Source organism: Colias croceus, chromosome 12 (genome assembly GCF_905220415.1).
Source record: "Colias croceus chromosome 12, ilColCroc2.1".
NCBI lineage: Eukaryota > Metazoa > Arthropoda > Insecta > Lepidoptera > Pieridae > Colias > Colias croceus.
This window is the reverse complement of record NC_059548.1, coordinates 6,757,866-6,778,708: the sequence shown is the minus strand read 5'-3', so window position 1 is coordinate 6,778,708 and position 20,843 is coordinate 6,757,866. Positions and strand designations below refer to the sequence as shown.

General features: G+C 30.2%; 2 protein-coding genes across 8 annotated transcripts in view; one reads left to right on the top strand and one right to left on the bottom strand.

The window, feature by feature from the left end:
• The window catches only part of LOC123696144 (dual oxidase), a 34,596-nt gene extending 18,023 nt beyond the window's left edge, over positions 1-16,573 (bottom strand). Inside the window, exons 1-4 of the mRNA XM_045642189.1 lie at positions 16,386-16,573; positions 10,696-10,792; positions 2,857-2,928; positions 116-277 (exon numbers count right to left, since the gene is read on the bottom strand). Coding sequence (XP_045498145.1) covers positions 116-277; positions 2,857-2,928; positions 10,696-10,780 — 319 coding nt within the window. The 5' untranslated portion in view covers positions 10,781-10,792; positions 16,386-16,573. The remainder of the gene's footprint in view (positions 1-115; positions 278-2,856; positions 2,929-10,695; positions 10,793-16,385) is intronic.
• Positions 8,397-20,789, top strand: LOC123696143 (transcription factor 15-like). 7 transcript variants are annotated; one of them, XM_045642185.1, is made up of 4 exons: positions 8,397-8,668; positions 19,109-19,239; positions 19,541-19,632; positions 20,389-20,789. In XM_045642185.1, the coding sequence occupies exons 2-4, from the start codon at positions 19,116-19,118 to the stop codon at positions 20,431-20,433; spliced, it is 261 nt and encodes an 86-aa protein (XP_045498141.1). In that variant the 5' UTR covers positions 8,397-8,668; positions 19,109-19,115; the 3' UTR covers positions 20,434-20,789. The 7 variants fall into 7 exon arrangements, with proteins under 7 accessions (XP_045498141.1, XP_045498143.1, XP_045498142.1 ...); XM_045642187.1 differs by having other exon boundaries at positions 19,106-19,239; XM_045642186.1 differs by lacking the exon at positions 8,397-8,668 and adding an exon at positions 16,697-16,836.
• The last annotated feature ends 54 nt before the right edge of the window (positions 20,790-20,843 follow it).

Sequence of the window (20,843 nt, the reverse complement as noted above, 5' to 3'; positions counted from 1 at the left end):
TTAATATAATAATTATACTCAGTCCGAGTCGTGCATGCGTCATGCATTTGGTCACACTTTCACACAAGCTCAATACTTACAATACAAAATTATAAAATAAATTGTTTAATCTTACCGAAAAAAGCTAATAGAGCTGTTCTATTGGCTAATGAGGGTAATCCATCTTGCCCTCTCATAAATAGCTTGGACAAGGCCCGAGCCCCGGGTCTGTCTGTGCCAGCCATCATGTAAACTCCATCCGCATATGATGCCGGCGTCTTGCGTGTGAGTCGACTGCCTGTACAATTAAAAAATATTAATTGTATACTAAATATAATTATTAGTTTTTCTTTATATAATAGAACAATCATTTACCTATAGGTACTTTTATCGTTTGCATTTAAGACACAAGATATTATTATAATGCATGTGCAGTAACAGATCCGGCCAGGTACCCACAAATATCTCATTCAGAGAGCAAAAAAAAAATATATATTAAAATGATAATAAATGTAGAAGTGTAATAATTTTATTTTATCAGTAATGCTTTGTATACCAAGTGCGAATTACAGCATATTATGTAAATGAGGCTAGAACGATAAATCTTGCGAAATTATGGTGTGTATTAAAATGACGTAGCAGGTTTGTTCAAAATTTATTTACAAGCACATGTTAATATTATCAGAAAATATTATATTTGTCCTTCTTATTCTTATTTTATAATAGGCTTTCGTTTGCACTATCATTACTTTAAGACGTTATTTCTTTTAGGTACGTGGAAGTCAGAGTTAAGTCAGAGTAAGTATGCTTAAAAGCATTTAGAAATGTAATTTCGTCTCTTGGCGTCTAATTCAGATAAATACAATAAAGCTCTATACCCATATAATGACGTAATGTAGGTAAATATTCAATGATGTAATTGATTTCTAAAATTATCCTATAACAATTTTTCACAGGCGAAAATTACTATCGCTTTCACCTAAATGTTATTCATACGTGACACCTAATCGAAAATTGTCTATTGCATTATTGTATATTCAATTGAATGCACAAATTATAGAGAGCAGCGATCATTAAGTAAAATAAATGTTGGATGAATCGTGATTGATAGCACAAAGGTGGTCTAGCAAATACTTCAACCGTGAGCATGATTCTGCGCTTGCGCAAGAAGCGATACATTGCATCGACGTGAACAACGAATTAAGAACGATGAGAAAATTTACTTGTTTATGACATCTATGTGTTTTATATGTTTGTGTTGATGAAACTCTTGTTCAATTATATTTTTGTACAGAACAGTCGAAGAACTAAAACGCACCTTGTAATTTATTTATTATGTTGTTATGTGCCTTAAAGGGGTGAATTTTTTATCTAATTATCGTAGGCAAGCAATGTTATACGAACTTGAATAAATTATATACTCTAATTATCGAGGACTCTAATAAGCGAGGAAGTTTTTGAATAACAGTGATATAGATTAAAAATTTAGATAACGAATAACTGTTGCAGCTCATGTTGATTGATATTTTTGATTTATCTAACATCTGCAATCAATGATGGATTGTCTATTATTGAAGACGTTTCTTTACTTTCCAATGTAGTGATTTCATGTTTATATTGTACCGGAACGCAAACAAAAATAAGTAGGTCACAATTTATAACAAATATGAAATAAATCACGTATGTTGTAGGTGTAAATGTTTAAACTATGCGATTATCTAAAAATAAATTTTTATATTGATAACATTGCTTGATTGTTATTGTTTGAATTTATAAAATAAAAAAACGTTTAATGAATTACTTTATTAAAGTAATTATAACATTTATATAGCGAGTTTCCTAAAAATAAAATACTTTTACAAGTTTATTTCGAACATATTTTAACGTTTATCGTTTACAAGTACGCGTTGATGTCTATCGTACCAAGCCATATATAATATTATGTATTTATGAATTAGATTTCTCTGAGTGATATATTATGTACATTATTATATGCCTGTAACGTATTTAAAAATATGATTAATTTTTTAATTATTCCAGTTTAACATGTTTGAATTAATTTTAAATAAATAATAATGACTTGTTAGATTAGTATTTAGGTTAAATTTATTTATTTACGCGTATTAACAACCGTAATGGGGTGTGGAGTTAAAAGTTTTCGAATCAATGCCACATACGATCTGATAATGTTACATATTGCAGCCGAAACTTGACCTGTCTCTACCAATAGCACGGTCTGTCTGTCAGTGTGTCATGCCTTTTTAGTTGGTAATTTATAACTGTTAGAAAAATACCATTGAAATTAAATGTGCCGACATTTAGATTTAATGCTGTTTATTTATTTATTTACAACTGGAATAATAATTCTTAATTGTAACCTCTATACAGTAGTTTCCGGTAGCTAATTATAATGAAATTGAGTGAAATAAAATAAAAATACTTGAGCTATAGAAACGTGTAATGTTACTAATTAAGTATGGTGATTGCCAATATTATGCATGGAGAATAAACATGATCAAGCCTCATATGACATGCAAATTGGACAGTTAATTTGATAGCGTTTAGCCACATTATGGTTTCTTAGTAATTAATGACACTTTTAATAGTTTTCTGTAATATTTACATAATGAATTGCTTAATACAACTTACGATATCTTAATTAACACGACATCGATAAAGTAGATCAAAATTCATGATTTGAATTGATATTATTTTGGTCACGAATCTGTAGTCTGATTTAATATACCTAAACAATATTATGAATGTTTTCATGGTTGAGAATTTTCGTTTATCAAACATGCAAAAATGAATAAAAAATAAATTTATCATAAAGATGCAGATATTTTGTAGTTATCTAAAAGCATTTTTGAAACTTACCCACTGATCCCCAATCAGGGTATGCTCTGTTGTTGAACCAGCCATCGTAGCGCTGTTTCTCGTAGTAAACCTCTGTAAAAAATTATTTATTTTAATTAAAAATTACATACCAAAAATATTACTCATATATTTTAAACAATAAGAATATACCAGAAACAGAGCATTTCATGAGTTTAATATCGTGTATCTAAATATCTTTAATAATAAGTATATATTAAAAAAAACGTCTGAAACCATTTTTAAAAGCTTCTTGTATGCGACACGAGCTTTCTCAAACCTTAATCAAATGAAGTCTCAATTCAAAAACCGACCTTCATTACTATAATACATTCATACATGATCTGAGATACAATATAATTGAGAGGTAAAGGGCCGTTGGTCCACTTTGTCATGCAAACATCTCCAGTGATCACTGTTCCATATTTGTCATAGATTGTATGATTTCATCGTATGAATGTTTTGTACTAGTTACGTGCGCTGACAATCCTATAGAGGCCTTGTGAAGCTTTAACCATGATGCCTTAATGAATTCTTCTTGTACACGCTATTATATATCTATCTTATGTCTAGATAATAATTAACATTAATAAAATAAATGAGACCCGAATGAGTTATACATAATATTGTAATACCGTGGTTATACAGTGTGAAATCTTCAATGGACAATTTTAATAAAAATGTAAACTAGATACAAATGTAAGCTTTAATTTGTACAACTCATAAGCATGCTTGCTACTGATAAGATAAATACTATAGGAATAACGTAATATGGTAAATTGTAAAATGATAATATAATAATTAATCTAATGTACTATCATAGTAATTAAAAAATTACTAACAACTAACAAGTGGACTTATGATGTTCTGATAATAAATGGCTAATCCATTTATTTGATTTGAATACATATTGAAAACATTTTTTGTTATAAAAATTTTTGCTCTCATGTTTACCTTATTATGAAGCTGGAAAATTTGTTGTATGAGGTATAAATGCGCCGTCGAGACTACTGCATCTCAAAGGTAAAATTTACATATATAAAATAAGCAAAAAAAAATCGTGTTGGTTCTGAATTAATTTAACTGTCTGGGAGTTTAGTTATTAGTTATGTTTCGTAGAATGGATGATCTCGATACTCGTGAAGTCACGATTCGCTACGGTTATTGTTAACTAATAAAATATGGTTTGTGTAGCATTAGAAGCGGATGCAATGCACCTGCAGTCTCAAACAAGTGTCCATGTTTGTTTCATGAGCAATTAAAAATACATGCGAATTGTTGTATGGCTCGATAAAATAGTATTAAATAGAGACAAGCTTTAAGTTTTTCATTCTTTGCAAAAAATTGTTCTTACATATTTATTGCCTTCAATGAAACATGTGCATGTGCTGCTTTGAAATTTAAATTAGAAAATATTTAGTTCACCAGGGTTAGATATAAGGTTGGACATAAGTGTTTATAATTTTATACCATTCATTTTATAGATAAAAGATATTTATATATTGCAGAGCTATTCATGCTACGTCAATGGGCAATTCTCATCAGGTTTTATTCTTCATAATACTACATCCAAACAAGATAATACACACTTATCTTTTTTGGAAGATCTAAAGAAATCTATGCACATTGTTATTTATTAATAGGTGCCATTTTTGAAATACATATATGCCAATCTTGTGATATAAAACAGTCAAATAATTCTTCTAAGCATCATATTTTATGAAGAACTAACGATTATTGTTGATATTTAAAGTAAGTTACATATTCAAGTTCTAATAAACGGTCCATTCAATTCATTGAAAATAGAAGATAGAGATGTTAGATAGAGATTGTAACACAAAGGAAAGTTGGTTAATGATATTACTTGTCAATGGTACGAAGTGACATGTGGTGGGTGTGACAGACAGACATGACTACGGAGCGATCTAGTTACGAAATATTAGCTTCGAATATTATTAACAACCTGTATGGATGATCGAAGCTTTTCATTTAAAGTTTGGTTTGAAGCATTGTGGAACATAGACTGTGATTGCTTTTGCAAAAATAAGACAGTTTATTGTATTGAATTATTTATTAAAAGTAGGAATAACTACAATTTAACATAAATTCATAAATAAATACTGAATAATACTCATTTCTATATGAGATAAATGAATAACACTCGTACCTTCAATAAACTAAACTTATTGGCAGAACAAAAGTAGGTTACAGTAAAACAAACATGCATTTAAAATGATAACATTATAGTGTGTAATATTATGTTCATGATAGCATAATTTATAGAGCACCGGCGTAGTTAATAAAATGCTATTTCAAATGGATATGGATTATAAATAGATATAATAAAAAATATCTTAGTCATAGCCTGGTCGTGGATAAATTTAATGAGTTAAATCTAACCTACTTCAATAACTGATTAAAAAACACATGATATGGTTAAAAAAGCAAGTCCGGTATTCTTCAATTATTCAGACTCGCATCATCACTTTTTGTTGATGACTTTTTGTAGAAAAATTAGATTACATCACGCTCTGTGGACACGATTAGTTAATAGCTTTATCAATTTTTTTGAACTTAATTAATCAATCTGAGCAAATGAGTTGTCTATTTCTGGGTGACTGATGTAAAAAGTGTATTAAAACCTATTCATTTTACAGTATGTTTATTTTAAATATTTATTTATGTTTTTGTTAGTATTCGCTAATGTATGGGTATCAATGTACCTAATAAAAAAATGTTGTGTGGTTTTATGAAACCACGGTAAAAGTGAAACTGTTCGTACGGTTCCGAACACTGCTTTGTGTAGCGCATGTCGCGTGCCGAGTAGGTATACCTACTCGGCAGCCGCGATACACGCGACATGCGCTACACAGACCAAAAAGTTTGAGACGACGTAATAAAAGTTTCACTTTAAAAATGAAAATGCAATAACACAAATTCAAGGTTTAACTTTGCTCAGTCCAGTTTTTATAGATTAAAGCCGCATGATACGATTATTTGTAGGTAATAATTTATAAAAATTCCTATAGGTACCTAAGTTTTTATTAGTACTTTCAACCGTAAAATGTAAAGCTTAACTTTTCACTTTATAAATCGTTAAAGATGTTGCCATATAAGTTGCATAATTTGCATGTTTACGAAGATGAATATATTATAAATAATAATCACTTAATAATAATAATGTTATGCATTCCTCCAGGAAGCGATTATAATAAGTTATTTCTGTACATTATCTTGATATAACTTCATATTGTATTCATACATTGAGGATACGTAATAGAATAAAAAATGTTTTGTTCCAAGAAATATAATAAAAAATTAAATAATGATCACAATCCAGCGCTTAATGATTGCGGAGGTAACGAAACATTAGCGCAGCATCCTTTGCAACCTACACGGGCTATTAAATCTTGTAGTTTTTGTTCATTGGAGAATTTGTCATTCGTATATATCCGCCTTTAGTTCCGTACTAGGCACTTGTAAGTTGAAGTCTTTGTATTCTGTACAATAATGATGTTCAATGTTCAATAGACGTTACAGTACGCCTATTTTAAATGAGTTGTTTTTTAATTTAATATTTATTTTAATAATATGGCAAAATATGTTGAAATTGTAATGAATCTTTAATTAATTTGAGTAAACTTCGGATTTAAAATGTGATTATTTCTTTTTAATTTTTTGTATTTATACAACGTAGAGTTTTTGTTATGAATCTAATAAAAATATTCGAAAAAAATAGCATTAATATCTTATTTAAAAATAAAAACCGGCCAAGTGCGAGTCGGTCTCGCGCACCGAGGGTTCCGTACAAACCTGCAAGGTTTGTTACAGCTTAAAGGTATTATAGACCTGAGTATTTGGTATGAATTTCAATTTAATACCTCTACGCGTTTATGAGGAAGTGGGTAGTAAGTTTAAAATTATTTAAAAAAAATATATTATGTGATGTAACTAAAAATTTATGGTTTTCGTAATTTTTCCTTTATCTATGCTATAAGACGTTGCTTCGTACCAAATTTCAAGATTCTGAGTTCACGGGAAGCACCCTGTAGGTTTTGATTCCCTTGCAAGTGTCGAAAATTTGCGGTATAAACGGCTGTATCTTTTGATTGCGTTGGCTTAGAAGTTTGATTTTTTCACAGCTTCAAGGGACAGTAGACTTGAGTAATTGATATAAATTTCAGCTTCATACCTCCACGCGTTCCTGAGAAAAAGGGTCTTGACAGACGGACGGACGGACAACAAAGTGATCCTATAAGGGTTCCGTTTTTTCCTTTTGAGGTACGGAACCCTAATTATTAAATTAACACAAATTATTTACATGTTTTACATTCTGTTACACGCTCCGAGCAACGAGCATTATTTTTAGCATATTTAAAAATGTTCATACGCAACAGTTTTTTTTGTAGATGAGTTATACTTTTCATTTTATTATTACTGAGACCTGAGTAAGTTGTCGTAATACGTTCATTAATAATAATTGAAAGTAGAAAGGACCCTAGCTGTTATAGTCTAGTAAAGCTTTATGATGAAACTATAAACAAAGATAAGTGTAGTGTGCGACTTTCACTAGACCATTAAAATCGCATAGAAAGCGAGTTTACAAGGGCGTGTAACTTTAACAGCATCATTCATAAGATGATTTATTATAATTAATAGTAAGAAACATTAGACTTAACGTGTTAATTTTTTTAACCAGATTGATAGAATTTATTAACATAATCATGTAATCAAATCATTATTAAGATGTTTTTTTTTTCAATGATTGTGATGTAATTTTTCGAAATGTTTAGTCATATTATAATGAAGTGTCTACCAATAATAAAATCCATTTCTGGAACCTAAAAAATAACTATACATAAAAAATAACTATACTATACATATGTACATAGTTTCCATAGATTTAGACTATTCTATACGAGTGTTCAATTTGTTACTTAATGAATATTCTCAATACATATTATATTACAAACTTTCTCCGCTAGCAACTTACATTAACTAAGCTAGTTATATTGTATGAAACAAAACAGTTTTATTATAATACTTCATATTATCATTAATAGTTACCTAATTCCTCCATAAAAAACTATGTGAGCATAAACTCATTATTACTTAGTTGTCCTTCAACAGGCTTTCACTGTAGCTAAAGTGCGGGCTACTTGTGGTATCTACAGGTGATTCATCATTTTGTCACTTTCATTAGCTTAGTGCTAAATGAGATTTCAAAATTATAACTTTACTTTGACCTGAAAAAGTTTTTAGACTAAATATGATTTCATTATCATGAAGGTGTCTAACTAAACATAGAGTAATAAAGTCCATAAAAAGAAGTATTTAAACATAATAAACAATTCCGTTACTTTTAAAAATGGAACATTTTATTTACTTTTATATATAATATAATAATAATATATGGAATACATGGAAATGGCAACACTTTGATCACGTGACACGTCTAATGTTGAATAATATTTTTTTCATTATAAATGTGGGTAGTTTAACAAAACATCATTCCACCAATTTTCAATTCACCTTCTCACCAGTCACCAGTAAATATTAGTGATATAATAATGAGCAATTTTGCTCGTGGAGTGTTGAATGATTATAAATTAAATGATTATATTAATAATGATTATAATATTACATATAGATTTAGCTTCCTAAAATGATAATTTATGATTGTGATCTAGGTATACATAATATTATGTTTTTTCGTTCCTTACAGAGTAATTTTGTGGTACATATCAAAATTACCTCAATAACAAAAGCACAATATTTTATAGAATAACGAGGAAGATGTTACCAAATAATACAGGTAAGTAAGTTTCATCGTCAGTTATTTGAACAGATACGAATTATTTTCAATCATGAACTTAAGATACTATCAACGTAATGCACTTCCAAATACAGTGCATGTAATTATAAAATTTGTTATTGCCTTGACTTTATCGTTAGCGGAAGTTCTGAAGGGCGGGGGAAATGTACGAGCAAGTTTCGTGATTTCGTGATGCAAATGTCATGCTTCGTAACTGCTTAGCTACTGATGCGTTAATTATAATGTTAACATTATCCATTGTGAGCTTTATTGACTTATACTTTTATGTATATTGGAGTAGGTGTGCTGTTGTAAGTACAGATTATAATATACTGGTGTGTCGTACAGATATACTTAGATGGATGATGTTTCATGCAGGTGGTTTAATACATAAAAACTTACAATATTTTTTCCAGGACAAGATAATGACAAGAAAAATAAAGTATATGAGAAGTAATAACCAATTTCAAACGGTTTTAGTTGCCGACTTTACGATATTGGCATTTGGATATCAAAAATTATGAAAATATATTGTAAGTTTATTTTTGCATTGGATACTAGGAAGTGAAGAGTCAAGGTAATGCTTTGACGTTACTTAAAGCTGCATGCATTTGGTTGATTAGACGTTTTTTTATTTATATGATGTTAAGTTTTTAAATATAAACTCATATTATTATATCCAACTTATTTTTTGTTCTGGTTTATGTACTATACAAATACTGATTTGTTATTTGTTTTGTTACGACAAAATATCATATTACTTATTAGAAAACTTTTATCAAAGTTTTAGATAATTTTAGGTAATTGTTATGTGGCAATAGCATAAGAACCAATCAAAATATAATAAATGAATCTTCATATTTACTTGTTGTACTTACTATAAACAATATTTACCCTCTAAATCATTTGAATACGAAGATCCTATACGTACTTTCAAGCTTGGCAACAAGAAAATACTTATGTCCGCGACAGACGTCATTAACTTCCGCGTATTTATTCAAATATACATGTCTTTATTGCTAATGCTAGTACATCTTGATAGGTTTGTAAGTAAAAACATACAACACTTAAATCTTCAATGCATCGGTTTTAATTAAATAAATAAAGTACATTATTAAATCTTTCTTACTTGTTACAATATTTAGCATTGTTTTTTAATAAATAGGTAGTTAAACCAAGATAAACAATAAAAAAATTCTACATAATGTTTTTAATATAATCATTTAGCACGCTCTTATAATGCTCTAGAGATTACAGCTTGAGAGGTGCCTTTTGAAATTCAACTCTTCACGTGTAATACAATATCAAAATTATAAGGCTGGTTGCAGAGCTTGACCGACCATCAGTGCGTACGTCAGTCGCACTTGTCATATGTATGGAAATTCATAAAACTAGACCGACCGTACGCACGCGTATTTTCATGCGTATTAGTGTCATATTCTACATTGTTGATGCGTATCGTCAGGACCGTCGCGTCGGTGCGCACTGATGGTCGGTCAAGCTATGCAACGAGCCTAATGGATTTTAAAAATTTGACAACATCAAGTTCATACGTAATGAGCTTGGAATGAAAATGAAAAGACGATGCTTAGAATTTTTGAGGCATGCGTGTATTTTGTTGTTCCAACAATAACTTGTTTATTGTGGACATCTTAACAACATATTAATCAAAGGCTCGATTCGTGACCGTTCGTGGCATGTGACTACGGGCCATTGAAACAAGTTCACATCCTTGTTGCTCAGCGAGACAGATGAAGATAAATCCGTGATGCTGTATACATTTTGTCGCTTACATGTGACTCAAATTAAACTACATTTTTAAGTGGTTTAAGATTTTTTTTTAAATATTTGTCAAGTAGGTATTTTCACATGTATTTGTCTTATATATTCTATTTCTTTTCACGCAACACCGTTTCGTAGACACGTACTTATAAAATAATGGACACTTACATCTGAGTAATATTATTCATTCTATGTAGATTATACTCGACTTCTATTTTAACATTACACTAGACTTATATACGTACCAGGATCGCATAAAGATTGCGTTATAACAGCCAATATTAGGAGAAGGAGCGAGAGCCCTTGGCTGCTCCAGGCTCCGATCATCATGTGTTGTTACACCTGTAACAAATAGACATTATTTTAAAATATGAATATTTTAGAGATAATTTGCCATTTATGAACTGCAACAAAAGATAAGAATAAATGCTGAAGACGTTATTTATTTCAAAATCTATTTAACATTTTCATTTCGCAGGTTCTCTTTTAAAACCAACCTTTTATAAAAACACACACATACACGTACACATTTCATGGATATTTTGACGAAACTTGATATTGGGCATATGTGCTATTGAGGCAATAATTTTTAATTAGTTTAACATAAGTACCTTCAAGTAGAGTAAGTACAAATAGGTGTGCTCGGACCAGTGTTATTGTTGATATTGACATACTTTTTTAAGTATAAATGCCAAAAGTATTATCTTAATATTATCTTCTTAATTTATCTTCGTATCGTAATATTAATATCTTAATATTATCTTAGTATTTTATTATCTGCCAACAAACTGTTTCACAATTTGGCAGAGTATTATGTAAGTGTTTTTCTGGAATGGAATGAATTTTTTTTTCAAATAAATAAATGTTCGAAGCGTGCGCATAATTTTTATTAAATGTAATATTATTTAGGTAGATATTAAATGTAATGTGCAGGAACATGAATATTAAAAGTATACAACAGCATAGACATTTTACGTACCTAATCCATAAACAGAGGCAGCTATTTTTCTAAAAAGGAGAGTCTGATTTTCTATAAATCGGTAAACCTTACAAGTTAAGGGTCACATTTTAGTGTAGTAAACACTGCTGATAAGGCTACATACGTTTTACATTTAATTGATACATTATGGATGCAATTATTTGGCTACCTATATCCAAAGCTATTTAGTATCAAAGACGGATCGCTGTTTATGTAATTTAGAAACTATCTACTTAAAACATTAATTCAAAAGTGAAGACGTGAGATCATTATTTGTTAAATTCTTATTTTCACGTGTTTTACCTCCTGGTTAATTTTTTCTATAAGAAAGATAAAAATTTTTTCACTCAGAATGCACATGAAATCTATCCATTGTATAGAAATATCGGCTCTATATAATGTCTTATACACAAAAGAGAAATACGTAGGATCCATGTAGGTGTATGAACTTGTTCGAGCAACGAACTTGAAATAAATAATGTAGTTTGTGCCTTCTTAGTATTTGACTAGCATCTTTACCTACATAGTAAATAAGTGAAGGATATATTGAATGCATGCAATCTCGTAATATTTTGTTCTATGTATGATACCCTTTATCAATTTTTAGTTAAATAAATTTAAATGAAATTATGAAACACAAAAATTAGGCTGGAATTATTAATTATTGAAGTATTAGGTAGGTACATATACTTTGGTTAAATATAGGTTAGTGATAAATACTTCTAATTAAATGCATCTTAGTAAAATCAAAATAGTCGCTATACAGGGTATCCCACTGTTGGTATACTAAGCTCAAAGGAGGTTATAGTTTTGCATACGCTGAGTACATAAAAAATACTTATAAAATTCCAGACGCATTTTTTTTCAAATAGATGAATTCTAAAAACTCTATGTGTACACCCATAACAAGCAACCGGTCCAACTTTGCCACCAGCACGTGAGCTATCGTTTAAGTTTATGTTTTCATAGACAAAATGCTCATATTAGAGAAACGGAATATGCCGGCTGCGCGAAGTTAGAGAAGAAAACGTGGATTTTCAGGAAAAATTTTGCAAAAATTTTTTGATGCAATTTTGTTGTTTAAGTATTTTTTACGTGATCAGTATATGCAAAACTACAAGTCCCTTCGCGCTTAGTACACTAATAGTGGGACACCCTGTATAAATATATTTTACTACAGAATTTATTCACACTCAAACTAGTGGTCAGCCAAGGACGTTCCAAATGTTTTGTATGTGATCTCTAGTGCTTGTATCTAAATCGTATAACGTTGTTGTGTAATCAAGTAAATATCGAGAAGCAACGACATTTGGCAATACAGTTTTATATTATACGATACGAGATCTTGTTTTGTGAAGCACAGTTACAAACGTTGTTTATAGGTGATTGGTTTATTTTAATGGCATTATTTATCGGGTAAATTTGATTCTAACAAATATATTTATTTGTGTATGACATCAGTTTTTAGATACAGGAAACTCTATGAGAAAAAAACACGAAGACACCCTGGGTTACACAACACTGCGATTAAAAACCATCTTATTAATTTTACCCCGATGATTTATTTCGTGAGTCTGACTTCTATCAGGTTCAGGTACCTACCTAAAGTTTGATAAAGTGCAACCTATATGCACGGATTCTGAGTTGTTTTTCTAAATTAATTTTACAAAATTGTTTGCTCTAGGCTAAATTTATAGAACGTATTTCGAAGACCTGTTTAGTTATTTTTTCTAAAATTTTTTAAATTTTTTTTTTCTAAAAACAATTTTGTAAAACATTAAATAACTTAACATTCAGCATATGATTTAAATACACTTTTAATATGTGAACCCTTACAAATATTCTTTAAAGAAACGATGCACCTTATCACCATTTGGAAATTATGTTTAGCAAAGAAGAGGTTATTTGGAGTTAATAAAAATATTTGTAAACTAGTAGTCAGTGTTCTAATATGCGTATTTAGGTATAGGTATGTATAAAGAAGGCAGGTCCATTATCTCTACAAATATGTTCATAATGATGAGATCAATAATCGTAAGTAGTAATTAAAAATTAACGGCACGTTAAATAATTGCTGTTGTGTAAGCAGTGCGTGAATTTGACCTATAAAACCGCGCAAGGTCACTTACAAATCTTGTCTGACCAAAAGACCAAAAATTTATCTTGTCCATTATTTGATGAAATTTGATGAAAATTACACATTGGTTTGTCATATTGTAAAAAAATTAAGCACCGGTAGGTTACTATAACGAAAACTTATCTTTAAAATATGTAATATTATAATATTATCTGTGGTTTTTAATTTTTTTGAATAAATACCTGTATTTAGTGATAAAGTATTTAACTAAATTTTAAAATGTTTGGTTGTTTGAAAATGTCTATAACTAATCAATGTGTAATTACGTGTTTTGTTTGAAGCTATTGCCTAACAAAATTCCAAACTAAGTGCTTTATGAATAAGCTTTATTGAGCGTTTGTAGGTAGGTAAATACTTCAGTTGGTACATATTATAAGTGTTGGTGTGGGCAAGCCCAAGATTACGAAAAGGCAATTTTTAATTACTTTAATCTTTACCGATGTACAGATTATTCGTATATTGTAATATTATCTACACCATTTTTGCAGATCAAGGATAATCTTTACGCAACAATCTTTCTTACGCAATTTCTTAGAGAGAAGCGTGTAGGAATAAAACGGCCTTTGATAATCAAATGCTATTTTTTTTCTGGTCTCCCTGGTGATAAAAAATTATCTCTTTAGGATTTATCAATATTCAAATTAGCAAATTATATAGAACTGGGTTAAATGGAAAAACTTTAGTAAAACAGACCCATTTGCCTCTATAATATTTTAATTGTTGTATCTTCACATACTCGACGATGTTATTTGTTTTGTTTCTTTGTTAAATTAAGAAAATCAGTTGAAACAGAACCCTAAAACATTACAAATACGTGAATCCGGCCTTCACTGCGTTTATTTCACGCTTTAGAACTACTGTTGTGTTTGAAGAACCTCTAATTACGTGCGAATCGTCGTCACAATGCTATGTTTATCAAAATTTACACGCATTCGATTAACAATAGGGTGTGTTAATAAAAATTTATCTGCTGAACACATTATAATTTTATCGAATAACATGAAGGCATTCCATATTTGTGAACTATTTCTATTATATTATTTAAATAAGAAGTCCAATAATCGAGTTATTTAATAATAGCTCAATTACACCTAAGTCTTTTTAAAATAAAAAGCTTATTGACTTTATGCACAAATCACAATATGTCTACCCTACATTTCGCTTGGTCTGGGAGGCAGCTCATAAATATTAAAGTTTAGTGAGTCAGATGAAGGCAATGCAACTCTATTATTAGACATCGATATCCAATTTAGTTTTATGGCGAGATTGAATCAAATCCCTCGTAACTTTGAGCACCGAATATAGGTATTGCAGGCGTTGTTTCGATGTAGCAGGTATACCTACACTCGCTTGGATCTGGGCCAAATTTAATGCACCATGTTTGCAATTGCAATTTTCTGCTTGTATTTTGTAGTGGATGTAATTCATTTTTATCAAGATTGCATAATATGTCACTTTCAATTGGGCTTGGCCAGTTTACTTTATTTATGACTTAATTGTTGGGTTGCTAAGTCAGTCTTATTGTAGGTTAGTTTTAATTTAGAATTAAAATAACCTATTCATTATTTATTATTAAGTCTATATGGTGACTAGAGAGTGTGAGATTATATTTGTGCTTAAAATTGAATAACACAATCCATAATTTTTCCTTCAGTTTTTATTTGCAATTTTAATAAGTGGGCAAAACATATTTTAAAAATATTTGTCGTAATATAAGATAACGGTGTTACCGCCTCATACATAACGTACAATACACGAGACTTGAGCATTGTAATAGGTCATTGGCAGGATGTTAAATCCATGATGAATCATTAGGTTTTCCAGTAAGGATGTACGGTAAAAAATAATTGTAATATATAATTTAAGCGCATAAATTACGATATAAAGAAAATTACGATTGTATAAAAAACTGTGCTTTACTTTATTCGAAACATTATATAGAAATAAATGAACCATCATGCGTGAATTCGTGTTGAAGTCAACGTATGCGGGCTTCCAAATTAGGTTTGTATTTGAAGCAGTTAAAGTTTAATTATTTGACATGCATTGTTAAGGTGCCAAGGCAAATATTACAAGCAAAGTCACGTCAGTCGCAAAATATGCTGTAATATGCAGTAATCTGTCGAACACCCCTCATCAAAGTATTGATGTTCACATGTAACACTTGGATTGATTGCTTTTAATATTTCTGTTGGCTATATAATTAGCTACGGCGCGGCGTTTACTTTTTACAAAATTTAATTGGTAAGACAAAAATATTGAATCAACCAGTTTGAATAATTTAGTTAATAAAAAGTAAGTCTTAATAATATAATGTTAGCATTTAGAAGTCATTTATCTAATGAGTAAGTTCTATAAAATCTAAAAGTTTTTATTGGGAATCTCCAAAGTAAAATTTTCGGCTTGAGGAAAAATTGAGCTTTTCTTTAGAATGGCGTGTCATAAATTCCTATAAATATTTACCTAGATATTTAAAATATGTTTGCTAATTTGGCATAAAATATATCAAAACATTACTACTATGATTAAATTAAATCGAACAAAAATAGTAAATTTAATACTTTGGCTTATTGTTGTAAATTCGTTAAATAATATTTTGCCTTTTTTGTCCGCTTCGATAAAACTTCATGATTAGTACCTAGTAGGCTTATCTTTAGCTTACTGAGATGAACCTCAAATAATTTAACAAAACATCGCTACTTTGTCTGTCCGGTTGAGTCAGGTAGCCAGCGTCCTTGCATTCACCACGAGGCAGTTTGGTCACCTTATCACCGAATATCATCGTCTAACACTGGACCAAGTAGAAAGGTTGGACTCACCTCTTCGCTCTATCCGTGATACATGTCGGCGCTGTCACTAGGTACGTGCGAATCGCCACTTATGAGGGAAATATGTTTGAAAACACGAATCGTTCGAATTGTTTACGTAGCGAAAGTGATGTGATCGCGGAAGTACGTACGTGGTGGAAGGCGTTCGTCTCGCGCGCGGCCCGTGTGCTACTCACGGCGGCAACCGTTTCTCCGATCGTGGTGTCACGAGGAGAAAGTATTGGCCGTGGAGCCGCCGGCTGGTGGGGACGTGACGCAGTGCAGCCTTCGGTGAATCCTCATTCTAGAGTCGATCCGTCTGCGATTAGCACAAGATCCGCGTACCGTCACGTTTGATGACCAATTACGGATGATTGATAATTTGACCCGACTTCAAATTACAGCCATTAAAGTTATTTAAAACTTTTTGTATTGTGTTGTAATGGACCAGTCAATTTTTAAGGTTAATTTAAATATTTTTTTTTATTAAACAATTAAATTCTAAATGTACCAGATAGGTATGTAGAGCGATTGTTTTATCACCGTAATATTCAATTATTTTCCAAAATCTGTTTTTATATTTTCTGCTATAGGCAATATTCATATTATCAATTGAAAAAAGCTCCATAGATAAAGCGCACAGAACGGTTGTATTAGAGAATAATCGTAAAACTAAAAACAATCTATAGAAAGCGACAATTGCTCGAGTATTTTAATTAGAAACAATTGCATTACCCAAATGGTTTTTTCAATGTGGACTAGTTTAAACTATAAATGAATACGAATGAGTCTATTAAAGTGCTCATATAAATTAAGCAATTACGCTCAGTTCCCACGAAACTTCATCCCCTGGGAATGCTAAAGAGATTAAGCGATATATGTTTAACTGATCGTTGCTGTACCTATTGTTTTACGAATAATTTTCATTGGTTCATTGTGATTTTTCTTTACTTATAATCTATCGTCATACAACTACAATGCACATACTTAAAAAAAAGGTTTAGAGTTAGTTATTAGGTATATTGCACCACAAGATAAAAAAAACCGATTAAAATAACGATTTGTTTTACAACAAATCTATAATGTAAAACTTCAATAATCATAATCAATATGTGATTCATATTTCAATTTATTTTAATGAATCAGTACTATTGCTAAAATTGAAGATTTCCTTCTTTACTTCTTTCTTTTCATGAAAGTTTAAAGTATAGAAACAAAGTTTTTGACTCAATCGTCCCTCTTTGTTTATTTGTTCTAAATAATTGCGCGATATAACTTTTCATCACGGAAATTAAAATATTTATGAGTATAGTTAGCTTAAACAAATAGTGACAGGGCACAGAGGGTTCCGAGTTTTACATCCTTGATGACATCTTAGAGACAGGGGCGGACTCTACATTTAGTTACTAATAAAAATACTACAGATTTCATATATTTTAATTCTAGGTACATAATAGTTACCATATAATAATTTTATCGCGGAGATACTATACTATACTTTAAGAAGTCGAAGAATATTTATACAATATACAAATTAATAAATGAATGTAAAAAGCAAAGTAAAAGTAAAATGTATGCTTTATACTAATTCAACAATTTGAATGGTAACTTACAGATTGATAAAGATTATTCATTATTTCACTTCTATACAAGCATATGAATTAAATAATTAAAAGGCATCTCACAGTAAACCAGAAATAATTTAATGACTTGATACGCCCCTGTCTGGTCGGAAGGCATCTGTTTATACAATTATCAGTTAAGAGGCGAGTCAGTGGCGCATGCTGTTCTTCCTAAATGAGTCCTTCATGAACGATATTCATCTGGACTCATAATATAACGACAAAGCAAGAACCCGGATTAGTCTACATCTAACATCCTAACCAGTAATACGTGTGTTTTCATTTAAAAACGTCTTAATTTCAAAATAAGATTAAAACTTAATATGGAAGGTTTCTACCAATACAGTGAAAATTGGGACCAATTATATACAAAGCAGTATGCACAGTGTCGAAATATTGATCCAGTCCCTAAACAAAGGTATCAAGCAAACGCCCGTGAGCGAGATCGTACACAAAAGTTAGTATTTATATATTTATTATTTTAAGTATATTTCCTTTTGTATTAAATTTATAAAAAATTTTAGCCTTTATTAAAATTACAGAAAATGTAGGTATACGCAAATTAAATACAATTTGAGAAAAATCTAATTAAGATTTAAAATCTATGGTATTAAAAGAGCTTTCTACTCGCGGCAACGCCCACAAAAGGAAAAGATAGAGTGCCGGGATTTTCTGGTATAGTTTAATAACTATCCTAAGTCCTTTCCCGGGTTTAAAACTTTATCTGTACATAATTACATTCAAATAGGTAAAGTGGTAAGTCAAAGGAAAATATAGAGTACCGGGATTTTCTCGCATAGTTTCAGGAATTCAAATTGTATTTACTTATGACTGAGTTGTGTAATTTTTTATTGGGTAAGCAAATTAATCAAAGTCAACTTAAATCGCCTGTTCATTATTCAATTATTAAAATATTATCTAGCTATCTCGTCGGAAATATGCAGCAAATTTAATTTTAGTATGAATCGTCTCTACCAATAATAACCTTACAATGAATATGCATTATTTATACCTTTTAATATTTCGTATTTCCGTGCTATCAAAAATTTGTAATTGGGTATTGCAAATTTCTATACTTCACATTATTATCACAATATATGAATTTCCAAGCAGCGTGAACATGGCTTTCAACGCGCTGCGCCTGCTCATCCCGACGGAGCCTCCAGACAGAAAACTGAGCAAAATTGAGATCCTTCGACTTGCTGGCAGCTATATTACACACCTTGATAACCAATTATACACAGGTAATAATAACTCACTTGTTTTACTTTTAATTTCCATTTAGATAATTATCACTCAGAACTAGCCCAAAAGTCCTAGCTCTAGCTAACACTCTAAAGTCCTACCTTCTATATTTAAGTAAAATTTGAGATTAAAAATGATGAAATTACCTGATTCTGATAGAACTGTATTTTTGGGTAATGTGTTTTTTCGATGTAACTTTTTTATTAGAATAATTAACATTGCAGTGAGCAATATGCACTAGTGTCGTGTGTAGCCAACTTAAGCTTTCATAAATGTTAGTAAAGGTAGAAATTTTTTTAGGAGACATGGAAAGACCCTGTTTACGAAATAACGACTATGAACACAAAAATACATCTTTGTGTACCTTTTGTTGGTCTACTGTGAAAAAAGAAGTAAGTGACTCTTTATTTGTAATTTGTATATTTTGTATCGTTATACAGTCCATTACGTTTAACGGTCCTGCATGCATGTTAATAAATATTTATAGATTATATTTCTTAATAAGGTCTTAGATATCGTTGACATAATCTAGTTGTCTTTTTATTAAACTCTGTAGTTTAGACACAGTATAAGTACTCTCGTAATTATGTATAATATGTGATATAAGCTGAAGGCTTGTCACCTTAGGATAAGAGGCGTAATGATCGTTTTTACATAATCTAAACGGGTGATATTGCTACTAAATATCTAATATATAAAGGCGAAAGTTTGTAAGTATAATATGTATGGATGTATGTATGGATGTATGGATGTATGGATGATTGTTACTCTTTCACGTAAAAACTACTGAACCGATTACAATGAAATTTAGCACACATATAGAGGGTAACTTGGATTAACACATAGGATAGGTTTTATCCCGGAAATCCCACGGGAACGGGAACTATGCGGGTTTTCCTTTGAAAAAGCGGGCGAAGCCGCGGGCGGAAATCTAGTATGTGAATATAATTATCTAGTCGGTATGGACACTTCATATGTAGATCGTACATGATTATAATAAATATTATAATTTTACACATATATCTACTTTCTACATTCTAAATTAACCATATCTAAATAATTATGTGTCGTACTAATTTAGAGACATTAATATCATCCATATTTGACATTTCATATTCAGAAAGTGATTGATTTATCTTTTTTTTCAGAAATCTTCAACTACAATGCCAAATGGATATAATGGAACATTCTAACTAAGTTTAATAACAACAAATATTTTATACCAATAAAAACTAGTCTTGCTCTATGATAAGGGAATAAGGTATAAAATATAAAAATAATATAATATACTACTTATATTTAATTATAAATGTGTAAATTATTTAATTGAGCAAAATATAATATAATCTTAAATTTATAACACGCCGTTGATGAATTAAATTCAAATTTAAAGTTATTCTAGTCTCCTTTTTTTAATGTATCTTTAAATAGCCCAGAAGTGAAAAATTTGGAGAGCTTCCTTCCTTTTATTAGTTAATTCATTGCTTTTTTTTATATTTTCAACATACACAATAACTTTCATGATTTATCATTCTGAAGTAATAAAAGGCACTTAGGTACTTTAATAAATGTAATTAATTAAGAGCGTATAGAAAGGTATAAT